The sequence below is a fragment of the Euprymna scolopes genome, chromosome 16 (genome assembly GCF_053919585.1).
Source record: "Euprymna scolopes isolate OS-2025 chromosome 16, ASM5391958v1, whole genome shotgun sequence".
NCBI lineage: Eukaryota > Metazoa > Mollusca > Cephalopoda > Sepiida > Sepiolidae > Euprymna > Euprymna scolopes.
In genome coordinates, this window is record NC_136497.1 from 29,865,288 (window position 1) to 29,879,026 (window position 13,739).

Below are 13,739 nucleotides of genomic sequence, written 5' to 3' on the forward strand. Positions count from 1 at the left end.
TCTTTCTTGCAAAACATAATGCCAAAGAAAAGGTGATTAGAGAATTAGAATAGAACGAAGATTCCAAGTTTTAATCTTCCTGAAATCTTGGAAATCTGTCATCATGGTCACCGTTTTAAAAAGTTAACTGTCGAAAATAAAATGAATCATAGAAGGTTGTATTTCAACAATTAACTCCTCAAATAAGAGCATGATTGAGTCACTAATGGACCAGCTCCTAATTGTGACATTGACGTAATCATCAACAAAAGAGAATGAGTGGCTTTCTTAGTTAAAGCAAAACACAAAAAATAACTCAATATAAATTAAAAACAGCAAAACTGAACTCAAAATTGACATATGAAGGAAAAGAACTTTGAAGCTGATACAAAACTAAAATTGTCATATCACCCAAATATCTAATATATAAAAATAGACTTACATTAAAGCAGCCTACAAGAGTTAATGGATGTTTCAATGTTAATACATCTCTGCAGGGTTGGAAGACAAAGTAAATTTTTAAATTGTTCCAAAAGAAATCAGGCAGAATAAAATTGGCCATCAATAAATTTAAAAAATCAATTTTATATTGTCATATTGCAATTAATGAATAATGTATCTAAGAATTATTAATATAGAGATAATTGCCCCATCATATTGTGCAGCTTGTTTAGCATTAATATGCGTACTTGTGAAATACAATATGATTTGTTAATATACTCTTTGATGCATGTAAATTTGATATACACAATATTTTGATTTGATTATGACATTTATTTATTTTTTTTTTTTAGTATGGAATCAATAGGTTCAGTTAACAGCAATTAAATCTTCTAATTAATGGGTCTGAGTATGAATTTATATATAATATATAATATTTTAAATCCAGTTAAATATAATAAAAATTCAGATTGTTTTAAATGATTGCGCAATTTGAAATGGATTTTTTCTTAAACCTATATAGAAACATAATTTTATGGTACTTTTGAAGTATATAACCCGGATTCTTAGATTTTCTGTTAATTATGGTTTGGGCTTCATCAGCAATAAAAAAAAAAAGTGATAAAATTCAATAAACAATACAAAATGCAACTTTTCTTGAAAAATTTTTTTAAAAATATATATTTAGTAAATTTACAATAGATTTTTATTTTTTATCTATTGTATTTTCATTCTTTTTTTTTTCTGGTTTGTTTGTTTGTTTTGGAATTCGTCCGTGTTAGTTACTTCCCTTGGCTTAATCCGGTGATTGCCAGTTGAGCCTGAGTCTGAGCCATGATTAACAGAAAACCCCGGGGATCTGGGTCAAATATTGCAAGAGTACCAATTTTATTCTGAGATATATTTGAGTATTTAATTGAGTAAATAGGTGGTTGGTTGTCTATGCATGTCTGGCTGATATGTATGTGTGAAAATCTAGGTTGAGCTTGCCCTCTATTGATTCTAGAATGCGTAATGTTTAGGCATGCATGGGTAAAGGAGAGTAGGAAAGTTTAACGTTTACAGGATGTGTGTATTTTATGCATGTATATGAGTGACATCTTGATTCTTCCCATGTATGTGTAAGGGTTGCAAGTAGAGGTTGATGTGGATTGGTCAAGGTTAGTGACATGTTTAGAAGAGTCTTTTCCCAACAATTCCATACCTGTAACTTTGTATTAAGATAATTAAACATTTTTAAAAAAATTATTTTTTGATTTCACTGGGTAATTTTATTCCATTTGATCTTTTTTTTTTTTGAATAATTTAAAAGTGAATTGATCTGACAACCCCAAGAAGATATATTAACATCGTAATGCTGTTAAACTTGTGTAGGCGGTTTTCATGTTTATATAAATTTATACATATTGAACTTTATTTTGTAGTGAACACTTTTGAAAGACAAATATTGGTTTTAAGTTCATTTTATCAATATATTTAAACTTTAATGTGTGTCTGTGTGTATATGTATATAATGGAAGTGGCATAGTGTAATGTCTACAGACATGCACTAGTTTTGAATTATTTTCACTTCAGCTATCAATTAAATGCCATGGTTGTACAGGGTGTTAGACAAATTTGGTGATTTTTTTTTTTTATATTCCTTGTTTCAGAAGTATTTGAAGTATTTAATAGTGTTAAAGTGCAATGGATAGCTGCTTCTGTTTATTATTGGTAAGTTTGAGGGATGAAGACTGGACGGCTGGAACACACCAGAATATTAAACTGCATTATCATGATTACAGCTGGATTAAAAAATTCAGAAATCGTAGCTAAAGCACAGTGCTTCTTGAAGGTCATGAAATGTGAGCCATGGAATTGCAGCAACAGTGTGGAATAGGAAAGACATAGTATGCTTTGACTGTCAGAGCTACAAACTTTGTCGAAGCTGCAAAAATAAAAGATACAGCAATATCTAGACAAAGTAATGTAAATCTTAGCGAGAGAGAGATGGGTATCAGTGATGATTTAAAAAAATTTTTTTTTTAAATTGCATTTTCACTGCAAACAAGGCAAAGTGCACACTTGGAGGTAGTAGTCGCTACTATTTGGGACAATTTGCAGGAATACTATATAGGGAGTCATGCAGCAAGATGTTTGTTTACATTACACTTGAACTTCTGCATGTCGGTACAGTCAGGGAAGCAGGAATCCGGAAGAGAATATCAAAGTCTAGCAGTCCTAGGGAGGAAACTACTAGAGTAGAAGGTTTTTGTCATGTGGTGATCTCTATTATGTAGGTGTGTGTTTTTGCTGCTTGTCAAGTTTGTCGAGGTATTTACATCGAGAGGGTTGTAGTTCGTTGGAGCAACTACCATGAAAATACTTGTAAAACAGGTAGAGGGATGCAACATTTCATGGATAGGACATGGGTTGAAACCTATTAAGTTGGTAACTGAAAGCACTGAATGACAATCTTCGTTACTCCTTATATGAGAGTTCCAAGGCCAACTATTCATTAGCAAGGCTCAAATGAATTGCTTTATGAAAGCCAAAAATCTTCACAACATGGTCAAATACCCAGTTCAACTGGGGATGCTCTAGTTCTTCTCAGATGAGTAGAACTTTAGTCAGGACCAGGTACATAAAACAATGTGGTTAGTGTACAGTCTGCACAATGTTTTGCATGTCATGAAGAGCAAGTTCCTTCAAACTATGATTTTGTTGGATGTGTTTCAAGTCGCCTCCATGCCACCTCACCTTTTTTGAAAAGAGATTTTAACTTCATTCAATAACTATATGGAGTTATTGTCTACTGTTATCAAGCATTGCATGAAGAGAATGGATGAAAGAAGACCATTCATGTAGCAGCAGGATTTGGATCCATACCACAAGTCAAGGCAAACCTATAAGTAGCTTTCTAAGAAAGACTGCATAATCTTCAGCATCTATTCTCTCCTCAAACTTATTTGATTCCAATCTCATCGATTATTATCTGCTGTGCAGTTAAGGACATCAATTATACTGTCCGCCACACCAAGGTTGAGCTGATTGCCAGAATCGTACTACCAAGGATACTGTGAAAGATAAGTTTTTCCTCATAAAAACACATCAAAATTATCTCAAATACTCTAAAGAATTTATCACAGCATTGTTTTGTGTCATCTTGGATTTCTCCCTGTGACTTGACACAAGCAATGTTTGTTCAGGAGAAGTGTGGTTAGGGATTGTGCAATCATTGCTTCAGTGTAAACTCCTCTGCAGAGATACTCTTCCAAGGCATATCCATTGTCTTTAAAGACTAAACAAATGCATTTTATTATAATTGAAAGCTTGTTTCTGTCTATAACTAAAACTACATCATTACTAAAGTCACAATTGCAAAAAAAAAAAAAAAAATGTTTTTACATCTTCAGAGAAATTTATTTTTAAATTTTAATAAAAAAATTTATTTTGCAACATTTTCACATTTCTCTTATCTATTTTACTTTAATTTTATCTGACACATGAGTTGATTGAGGATATGTCTTCAAAAATCAGTCTGGCAAAAGGATCTCTCTGATGTAATCGCATTTGGGATGACATTACACTATTTTTATTTTTTTTTTATTTTTATTTTTCTTCCTTTGGAGATTGTAATGCTGGGTATTTGGCAGCCAAATCAGCTGCCAACATTGCCCCGCTTTTTTATTGAAACCAACTGAGAGCTCTTTTTAGTATCCTCGCTGTTCCCTTAAGTGCAATTGTCTGAATCTCTTTTGCACTTGGTTCACCAGGAATATTAGTTAGGTAGGACTTCAGGTTCTTCTTCATAAGTCCTGTGGCACCTATAATAACTGGTATGATTGATATCCCCTTAAGATTCCAGTTTCTTTTCATATCATACATGAATGGGAAATCTAATGCTTATCCAAGCCAGGCAATGGCTGAATCCTTGGAAAATGACCTCCATTATGTAATAGAATGGGTTTAAAAATGGATGTTTACATTTGATGCTGACAAACCCCCTTCCCTTTAAGAGCTATGAAAAAGCTTTCCAACCATGGCTGATAGCACCCTTCTCAAAAATTTGTTTAAACACCTCTGCCTGATATTTTAAGACAACATAAAGTGAAATAAATGTATATGGGATGCTCCAAAGTCTGCTATAAAAAAGGTAGGCTCTCTTTACTTGACTAGAAAACTTTCCACACCTTCTTATATTTCTATAAAAGCATCAAATTGGCCTCAATCATATCCATTAGCCAGACAGTGCATAGATGGCTAACTAAAGACATAGTTTCAAACGGTGAATACAGATATGAAGCTGGTTGCTGTCTTTTGCATGTTTTTGTATCTGTCACTGGAATTGGCAATGGATGATGTATTTTGAAGACACGGCTGTCAATTAGCATGATTGAACTGCCTTGGTGTGAGATATAGTGAACTTAACACAACCCAAGTGAATGCTGTTATAAGTTATAAAAAAGGCGTTCTTACTGTACAAAGTTTTGACAACCAAATAAATTCTATAAAGATCAGTGTCAGATCTCTTTGAAAAAGTGTGGTCCAAATCTAAGTAAGTTTTTTGGAAGACACTGTATTTGTGTCTTATCTGGCAGGAGTTTTATCAACAAATTGAAGGGGCTGAAACTATCAATGGAACAGAAAGATAAATAATTGGATTTTTTAAAATGTCTGATCGACTGATTATAATTTGCTAATAATATCTGTAATGACTAACTTTGTGTGTTATATAGTGGCTTTTGAGCTGGCTTTCTTTGAAGGAAGTTTCTAGGGAATATCGAATTCACAAGTGGTTTTCAGTCACATGTATGTCCCGGTCAGGGGAGATGACTTAGATTCTTGCGGGAAGGTGTTGAAGTCTTTCATACAAAATCTGATATCCTCAAATGGTCACCCATCCGGCACTGAGTAGACTGAACGTTATTTAATTTCAGAGATCTAACGAGAACCAGTGTGCCAGTGTGATTATATGTATGTGAATATATATCCTTTTATTGATTCTATGCCAAGGTTCTTGATATCAACCTTGTCATTTTCGTCATCTGTTTGCTTCAATTTCACTGTTTTTTTTTTTATTCCTTGCTCAATTTGTATTTCGTGCCTGTCTTCACGACCTGATTATTTTAGCTGTTATTACTGCTCATGACCTACTTCATTTTGAGATCACCTGAATGAAATCGGCGACACACAAACATAATATAGATTTTATTAACTCTATCAAGAGTGTTTAAAACAGAAGAAACAAATCGCAGTGAACAACGATAGTTAAGATGATGGAAGGTTTCTTTAACAATTAGCAATATTTATCAGTCTGTCTGTAGAATAGATCAGTATTTTTAACATACACGAAATGCTGTGAGAATAATACTTCAAGATGAGAGCAATAGTTCAAATATCACATATTGAACTGCTAACACAGAATTAAAAAAACAAGAGATCCAGATATAACTAATGTGATCCAGAGATTTCTGCCAAGAAGAATGGGGAAAAATTCTTGATGAGAAAATGTAGATATCAAAAGAATTCAATGACACTGAATTAAAACATACAAAAACAATCCAGGCAAATACAGAATATAAAACATCAAAGTATGGAGATAATACATAATAATGTATTATCTCCATACTTTGATGTTTTGTATTTTCCCTGACAATGACACAGCTGCAGAGTCAGCTTTGATGAGTTGGAGTTTAAGTTTTTACTTAAAGAGTGAGAATCTGTGAAAATTGTCCAACTTTTACCAAACAAATTTATACGATTACAAAAAAAAAAATCCACTTTTTAAAAATTAAATTCTTTAGATTTTCTTCATTAAAGAAAAAAAAAAAATGGAAATAAAGTGAAATTCACAAAATTAACAAAAGAAAAATATTCTCTTGAAATTCAAAAGAATATAAATAATACATAGTTCTAGCTGTACTAACCTGGCATTACTCGAGAGTATTTGTACTTTTAATAATCAATTTATCTGTAATGCAAACAAATAATTGAAAATAAAAAAGATATATGAAGTTGTAAAAAAAAAGTCCATGCTTTGTTTTTTTTTTGTTTTTTTTTTTTTAAAAGAACTAAACAAACTTAATCTGAAATATAAAGGATAGGAATTTTTCATAGCTGTTCATTTTTTTCTTTCAAACAGATAAAAGAAACAGTATTTGAAATGATCAAATCCAGATAACAAAAATGAAGTATGTGTTAACAACATTATTTGAAGTAACTAAGAATAGAAACAGCAAAAAATAATTATTCCTGTCTCTTTTTTTCTTTTGTCTCTTAATCTTTTGAAACAGATTGAAATAACTAACAAAACACATTATTTCAATTATTTTTCAGTGAATGTTTTGGGGGTCCCAGTTGAATATATATGAATGTTTTAAAATTGATAATATTAAGTAAGCCTCCCAAACTCTGCCAGAAGGATTAATTTCTGAAAAAGTAGACCTTAGCCCACACATGAAAAATATGATGTTGCTTCTAAAATCTATGGTATATAATTTTTTTCTTGATAAAAGCATTGCTTGATCTTGTTATAAGGCTTTGTTTTTAATTACACCCCCAAACATTCAGACACACCACATTTATAGTATATAGCTGGTATTGGCCAAGAAGAATAAATTTCAAATTTGACAGATACTTCTGTATGAAGTTTTAAAAAATAAATTGATCTTTCAAAGACAGACAAAACAGCAAGTGTCTTGTTGCAACAGTCGATTTAAATTAAGGAAAATTCTGGATAGGGTAGCTTTCAAACAATATTAATAGAGAGAAGCCATGAAATGTTGGTAAATCAATACAAAAATGTTAAAATTAATATAAATCAAGATTTTAATAGACATTTACGTTTCTGTTAGTAAAAAAAAAACCAAATGGACTTAAATTTGATATTAAGAGTAGCTATTAGATTTGGGACCTTTGATGACCTCCAAGATCAATTTCAGTTCACCTTTGACACAATTGAATTTCTTCTAAATATTTGTGCCAAATTTTACAGCAAAAGACATTGCCAGTTTAATGTGGAAGAGCTTTCACTTATGTATACAGGTGTTCCAAAAGTAATACCTCCTTTTTTTAAAATTCTCTCTGAATGAATCAGAGGATTGCAAATTGCATTATTATGATGACTGAATTTATGCATTCATAACCTGAAAGTTTCATCTCTCCGTTGCAGATATTGACAGTGTGAGACTAAGAAAGCAACCACTGTCATGGACATTTCTTAGAAGCAAAGATGTGTCATTGGATCTCTGGCAAAAGTGCATTGAAAATGGTGGTGACTATGTAGAAAAATAAAATCTGGAGCATTAAAGGTTGTTTGTTTCAATGGTACTACTCTGTTTTCATAGCTGCTTAACTTTTTCCGATTAAAAAATAAATCAGAGGCTTTAGTTTTTGAATGAGCCTCGTATGACAAAGCGTGCTCTGGATGCCCGTGCACAGCCATTGTTCATCGGTGCCAAAAGTGCATTGAGAATTGTGGTGATTATGCAGAAAACTAAAATTCTGGAGCGCAAAAGGTTGCACTTTTTAATGCTACAACTCCCATCTTCTTTAGCTCTTTAAGTTTTTGAGTTAAAAAATGAAAATAGGAGGCTTTACTTTTGGAACAAATTGATTGTAATAAAATTAGGTACTCATGCAGAGAGTGATCCGTGCTGAAATAATAACGTTATTATTTAAAAAGCAATTCTTAACATGGGGAGGGGAGGGTGTTTTGTACCTATTCTGTACTTTAATCTTACAATTGAATAAAAAAACATATCATAAAACTTTAATTAAATGTGGAAATATGATTTAAAAAATAGCGCGAATCACTCTGCATTAGCACCGAAAATTAAATATGTTTAACATGATTTTGGCCAAGGTGAACTGGCCATCTTTTCAAGTTGTTGACAGAATTGACTGCCACTTTGGTCGACCCATATATATTAACGTCTTTACAGAATAAAGTAATATATTGTCTGTATATGCATGCATGTATTTGTGTGTGTATATATATATATATATATATACACATATATATGAGGAACATGTGACTTATTGGGTAACGCATTGAACTCTGATGAAATGGTTTTAATTCAGAAAAGCGAATTTGCAAAGTTAATTAAATATGAAGACAAAATCCAAAATTAGCTTTTCTGCTTTCTATATATCTTTTTCTCTCTTCAACTATGAGTTAAATAGTATAATTGCTTGTAGTGATATTCCATTTTGTTTATAATGGATTATTCCTATCTTTTTTATTCATTTCTTTCTTTATTGTTCAACTGTTAAAAAAGAGAGAGGGTGAGTGTTGGAAGCGAGAGTGATATACAACATAGGAATAAGAGTGGGGTGTCAAACAACATATTATGAGAGAGGGTGAAAGTGATAGAAAGTTTGTAAGAATTGGGTCACTTGGTGAGTTAATTGCAAATTATGGCTAATTAGAACAATCAAAGTGGAAGCCTTTTTCAAACATAATTTAATCTCAGAACTGAGGAATATATTCTATATTTTGTATGATTAAAATATATAGAAAAAAGCCTTAATTAACTCAACTTTAATATATATATAGTAAATTGAAAAAAGAATTATTGCTGCTCAAACAAAAGAAATGTATATGCACAAATAATATCCACATAAAATTTATGAAAACGAAGACATTTTTAAATGATGTGTCATTTTTATATTTGTGTCAAATATGCATACAATTTGATGCATTTTCAAGAAAATAAAGTTGTGTGTTAAATAATAATTATGTGCGGTTTCAAAATATTTGCATATGATAGGATTGGCTGCGATGAGAAGAATGAATTGTAGAAGTCGAGTATTTGGCAGTGAAGAGAACACGGCAAAATTAAGAGGTTGTACTAACAAGGTGAATGTCATAGGAGTGCTGTCAACTTTGCTTCTTTTTTATTTTATAAGCTATTTCGACAAGAAACGTAAAGTTAATGTGACCATGTCGAGAGTTAAACTATTTGAGAGTTAGACTCGTCACGTTATGGAAAAGTTTTAATTAGGAGTTGAGTATTGGGGTTTCTTTTTAGAGTTGACATCTGCATGTTTTGGAGAATTGTTTATACAATTGGTGAGTCAGACTGTTTTCAAATTGATATGTTATGGAGAAGATAAAATGACTATTTTAGTCAGACTTTTATTTTTGTTTTGTGTTTGAAAGTCAACAAGAATATAAAGGGCTAGGAGTGTCTAACCATGTACTGAGAGCTGGTTATGTCTGGCCATGTTTAAAGGGCTAGGTGCGTTTGGCCATGTATCGAGGGCGAGTTTAGTCTGGCTATGAAGGAGCGATGTAAGGACTCAAGTCTTTATGATGTGAAATGATCTTTAAAGATTATAGGAATGTGTGGTTTCAAAATATCATTTGCATATGGGAGGAGTGCGATAAGAAAGACGGATTGTGGAGAAGAAAGAGTCAAGTATATGCCAGTAAAGAGAACCTAATGGAGTTAAGAAGTCGTGCTAATAATGTGAATGTCATGGGAGTGCTGTCAATTTTTTTTTTCTTTTCTTTTCTTTTCTTTTTTTTTTTTTTTTTTAGATTACATAATGTTATGGTCTTTCTTTATAATTGATTCAAAATAAATTTTTCTTTAAGAACACAGACCAATATTTGCCATAAATATCTAAATAAACAGATCGAACCCTATGCATTGAATTGAAAGATATATTTAAGTAAAAAATATAAAGGGCTGACAGGTTTTACTTTATAAACCAGGAGATATATACAAATGTATAGTCTCTAACATATGCATAAAATATGTTGAATGATATGTCACTCTTTTATTGATCGTCGAGGGCATGTGCATTGGTTCACTTGTGTTTTGTTCTTGTGAGCGTTTTCATATACAAACTCATATATATATATAATGTATATGACTTGTTCGTAATAAGCATATGTGTTTTATTAAACGTTTTGTTGCTAGTCTCCACATGTCAGTTGATTTCTAGTCTTTCAAATCCGGAATCTTGACTTAAGATGAACTGAAATCATTTTTCAGTCAAGGGAAATCATTATCCACCCAAAGTTATCTACTCGTCAGATCTTGTCATCTGCTCAACTTAATCTAAATCTCTGCTTGAGCCCTCAACCTCAAGTATACAGCAATGTAATTTCTTCCTAATTCTCATTCCAGTCCTAGACTGCTAAATATATTTATTAATGAGACAATTCCAATATTTTACCATATTCCGGTTCTGTAAAAAAAAAAATCTTTAAATATTTATCTATTTATAGAGGTTTTTTTTTTTTTTTTTAAGATAACCATAAAACCCATGTAATATGTGTGTATATTTTCACAAATATAAAGTACACTTGTGGGATGATCTATAGATTTTAATTTCACTAGCAGTTCAAAATCAATAACTATTTAACATTTTTATCTTTACTACCAGCAGCAAAAAATTAAATTTTAAACAAAAGTGGACAAACAAAATAATTAAAAGAATCGTTTTTCGCATCGGAAACTAGACACTTTTTTTGATTCCGATTAATCATCCCAACACTAATATTCAGTTTTGACTGGAAATCCTAAATATCCTGTATTTCTCTAAGTCACGCCCAGCTGATCATCGGAACTTACTATGTTTGTCTCTTCAGTCAACTCTTAGCTGACCACCCAGAAACTCTTAAAAAACTTGTTGGTTGCCACCTGTCTGGGGAGGTGCAATAGATTTTCACTCCCTTTTGTCTGTCTGCTTATCTCACTTCTAATCACTGAATAATTTCCAAAGTCAATATTCTTAACTGTATGTGCATGAGGTCTTGGCTCTGTGGGAGGAGGGGTCCATGGTATCACCGTATACATTTCACTCCTAAGTCAGAAATGTATATTATTTAACCTATATGTAAAAATAAATGTAAAATAATGTTATTTTGTTTTGCATAATTTTATTCTGTTTTCATTTTCGTTTTCTTTTTATTTATTTGACTATTTAAAAAAGAATGCATTTTTCTTTCTTCCAGCATCAAAATTGCTCCAATGGCAATTGTTTGTAAAGAATGTGACCTCATAGGGGATATATCAATAGGTAAGTATATTTGCTGATGATACCATGCTCTATAACTTGCATGAGGGAAGAACAGACGTACATAAATCAAAGGCAATGGCAGAATTATTAGGAAATGACCTCCAGACTATAGTGGAATGGGGCTGCAAATAGATGGTAACATTTAATACTAGTAAAATTAAGCTGCTTTCCTTTAACAATTACAAGACGCCTCTCCAACTGCCTATATCCATGACAAATAACACCTTACCTGAGAATTTTACCTTCAAACTTCTTGGCCTAACATTTGCGGGCAATATGAACTGGAGCAAATACATAAAGGACATTGCAAAGAAGGTAGGTTTCCTCTATTGAGCTAGAAGACTACTCATGCCTGAGAGTATCCTGTACCTCTACAAGGCCACCATTCGCCCATGCATGGAGTATGGTTGTCACATCTACGCTGGTGCATCTACCACTAGTCTCTCCCTCTTAGATAAAGTCCAAAAAAGAGTTGTCAATCTAATCAGTCTCACTTTATCAACTAAGCTCCAGCCCCTGTCACATCGCCGTAATGTTGCATCACTGTGCCTGTTTTACAAATATTTTAATGGAATGTGCTCTGATGAACTCGTTGCACTTGTACCCCCCTTGCTGTACATATCCTCGACAAACCTGCTTAGCAATAAAATCACACCTCTTTACTGTTGAGGTCCCTAAATACCAGAAAGCTTTCTATTCTAATAGTTTCTTTCCTCGAGCAGCTAAACTTTGGAATTCCCTTCCTGCTGCCCACTTCCCTAACTCTACTGATATGCAGAAGTTTAAATGTAACATAAACAGATATCATATTAATCTTTCCTAAACATGGCCTTACATCCAAGTGGCGATATGCTTTGTAAAGGGTGAACGTGAGTTTAAAAAAAAAAAAAAAAGTACTGCATCCAGTCTATATTGTTTGTGTAATGGCATCAGCTGTAGCATTAATATCCACACATCGCTATAACATTGGCATGCATAAATCTTTTTGCAAATACATAGCCTTTTTTTTTTTCTTACATGAGTCACCACTTATCAATGCCCAAAAGCCATTTGAGGTTAGGGGTTTATGAGTGTACAGTAGCCATGGAGATAACAGCATATTAGTAGTGGTGGAAATGGGGTAGAAATGGATCATTTAAGCGTGGGTGGCTCAACAAGAACTTGTTTACATTGGACTTGAAGACGACCATATTGTAGTCAGCTGGAAAGCATGCCAATGGAATAGAGTTTCACAGACAGACAGTTCTAGGGAAGAAACTTTGTTCATAGAATTTGCGTTTAGATATAAGCACAGATAGAAAGTGAGGGAAACTGTTGATAGTGGTTGTAGCTAGTTGAACTTGGGAATTTGGACGAAATTTTGAGTGGAACCCTTTATTTACTTCACGGGGGTAGCATGCTCTTGTTCCATCAGCCATGACTGGATAGAGGTCCTAAGTAATTTGTAATTGTATTTTTCAGTTGCCTACACTGAAGATTGAACCTTCATCCTTTAGGAGAATATCACTTTTTTTACAATTGATTTTTCTAAGTACACTAATTACTGCACCAAAAAAAAAAAAAAATACAATTGTGAATTACTTAGGACCTCTATCCAGTCATGGCTGACGGAACAAGAGCATGCTGCCTCCATGAAGTAAATAAAGGGTTCTGCTCGAAATTTTGTCCGATTCCCGAGTTCAACAGAAACATTCACGAGTTCGATAAGATACACCTGAAGAAGGTCGGAGGTTACATTGACTGAAACGTGAAAATTACACTCAAGATGAGAACAGTAGTCCGATGAATCCAAATAATATGAATAAAACTATGATTACAACATTTTTTCTGTACAGAGAATCAATATTCTATGGCAGTATGTATCATTACATAGCACTCTAAATGATGATAGAAATATTAGGATTACTACACTTCCATCTTACATTTATTAACCTCTTATACTCGAGTGGCCTTCAGGCCTTGATAAGTGGTGACGCTCCCCCTCCCCTCCAAAAAAAAAAGGGGTTGTGAAAACTGAGCTGTAATTGAAAAAATAAAGCTAAACACGTGTCTACAGATGGTCATGTGGGATGTCCTTACTTTTATCCACCTGGAAATGGGAATGAACTGTAAAATGTCATAGAAACATATGAAGCAGAACGCAACTGATGGAATTAATGAAAGTAAATGTAAAATATTTTATGTCATTGTCTGCTTTCCTAGATGGAGACTGTGGCCTCTCTCCATATGTCCTCAACATTTCCTCCTTCCATTACCACTGCTTTGCATGTGCGGGGCTGTTTCTAGCTAGACAAGGCTGTTTA

General features: G+C 32.8%; 1 protein-coding gene across 2 annotated transcripts in view; it reads left to right on the forward strand.

Moving 5' to 3' along the window:
- LOC145295916 (dynactin subunit 6-like) overlaps positions 1–13,739 on the forward strand; it is a 150,654-nt gene that overhangs the window by 57,711 nt on the left and 79,204 nt on the right. For both annotated transcript variants that reach the window (XM_080141687.1, XM_080141688.1), the window contains exon 2: positions 11,372–11,436. In XM_080141687.1, coding sequence (XP_079997813.1) covers positions 11,372–11,436 — 65 coding nt within the window. The remainder of the gene's footprint in view (positions 1–11,371; positions 11,437–13,739) is intronic.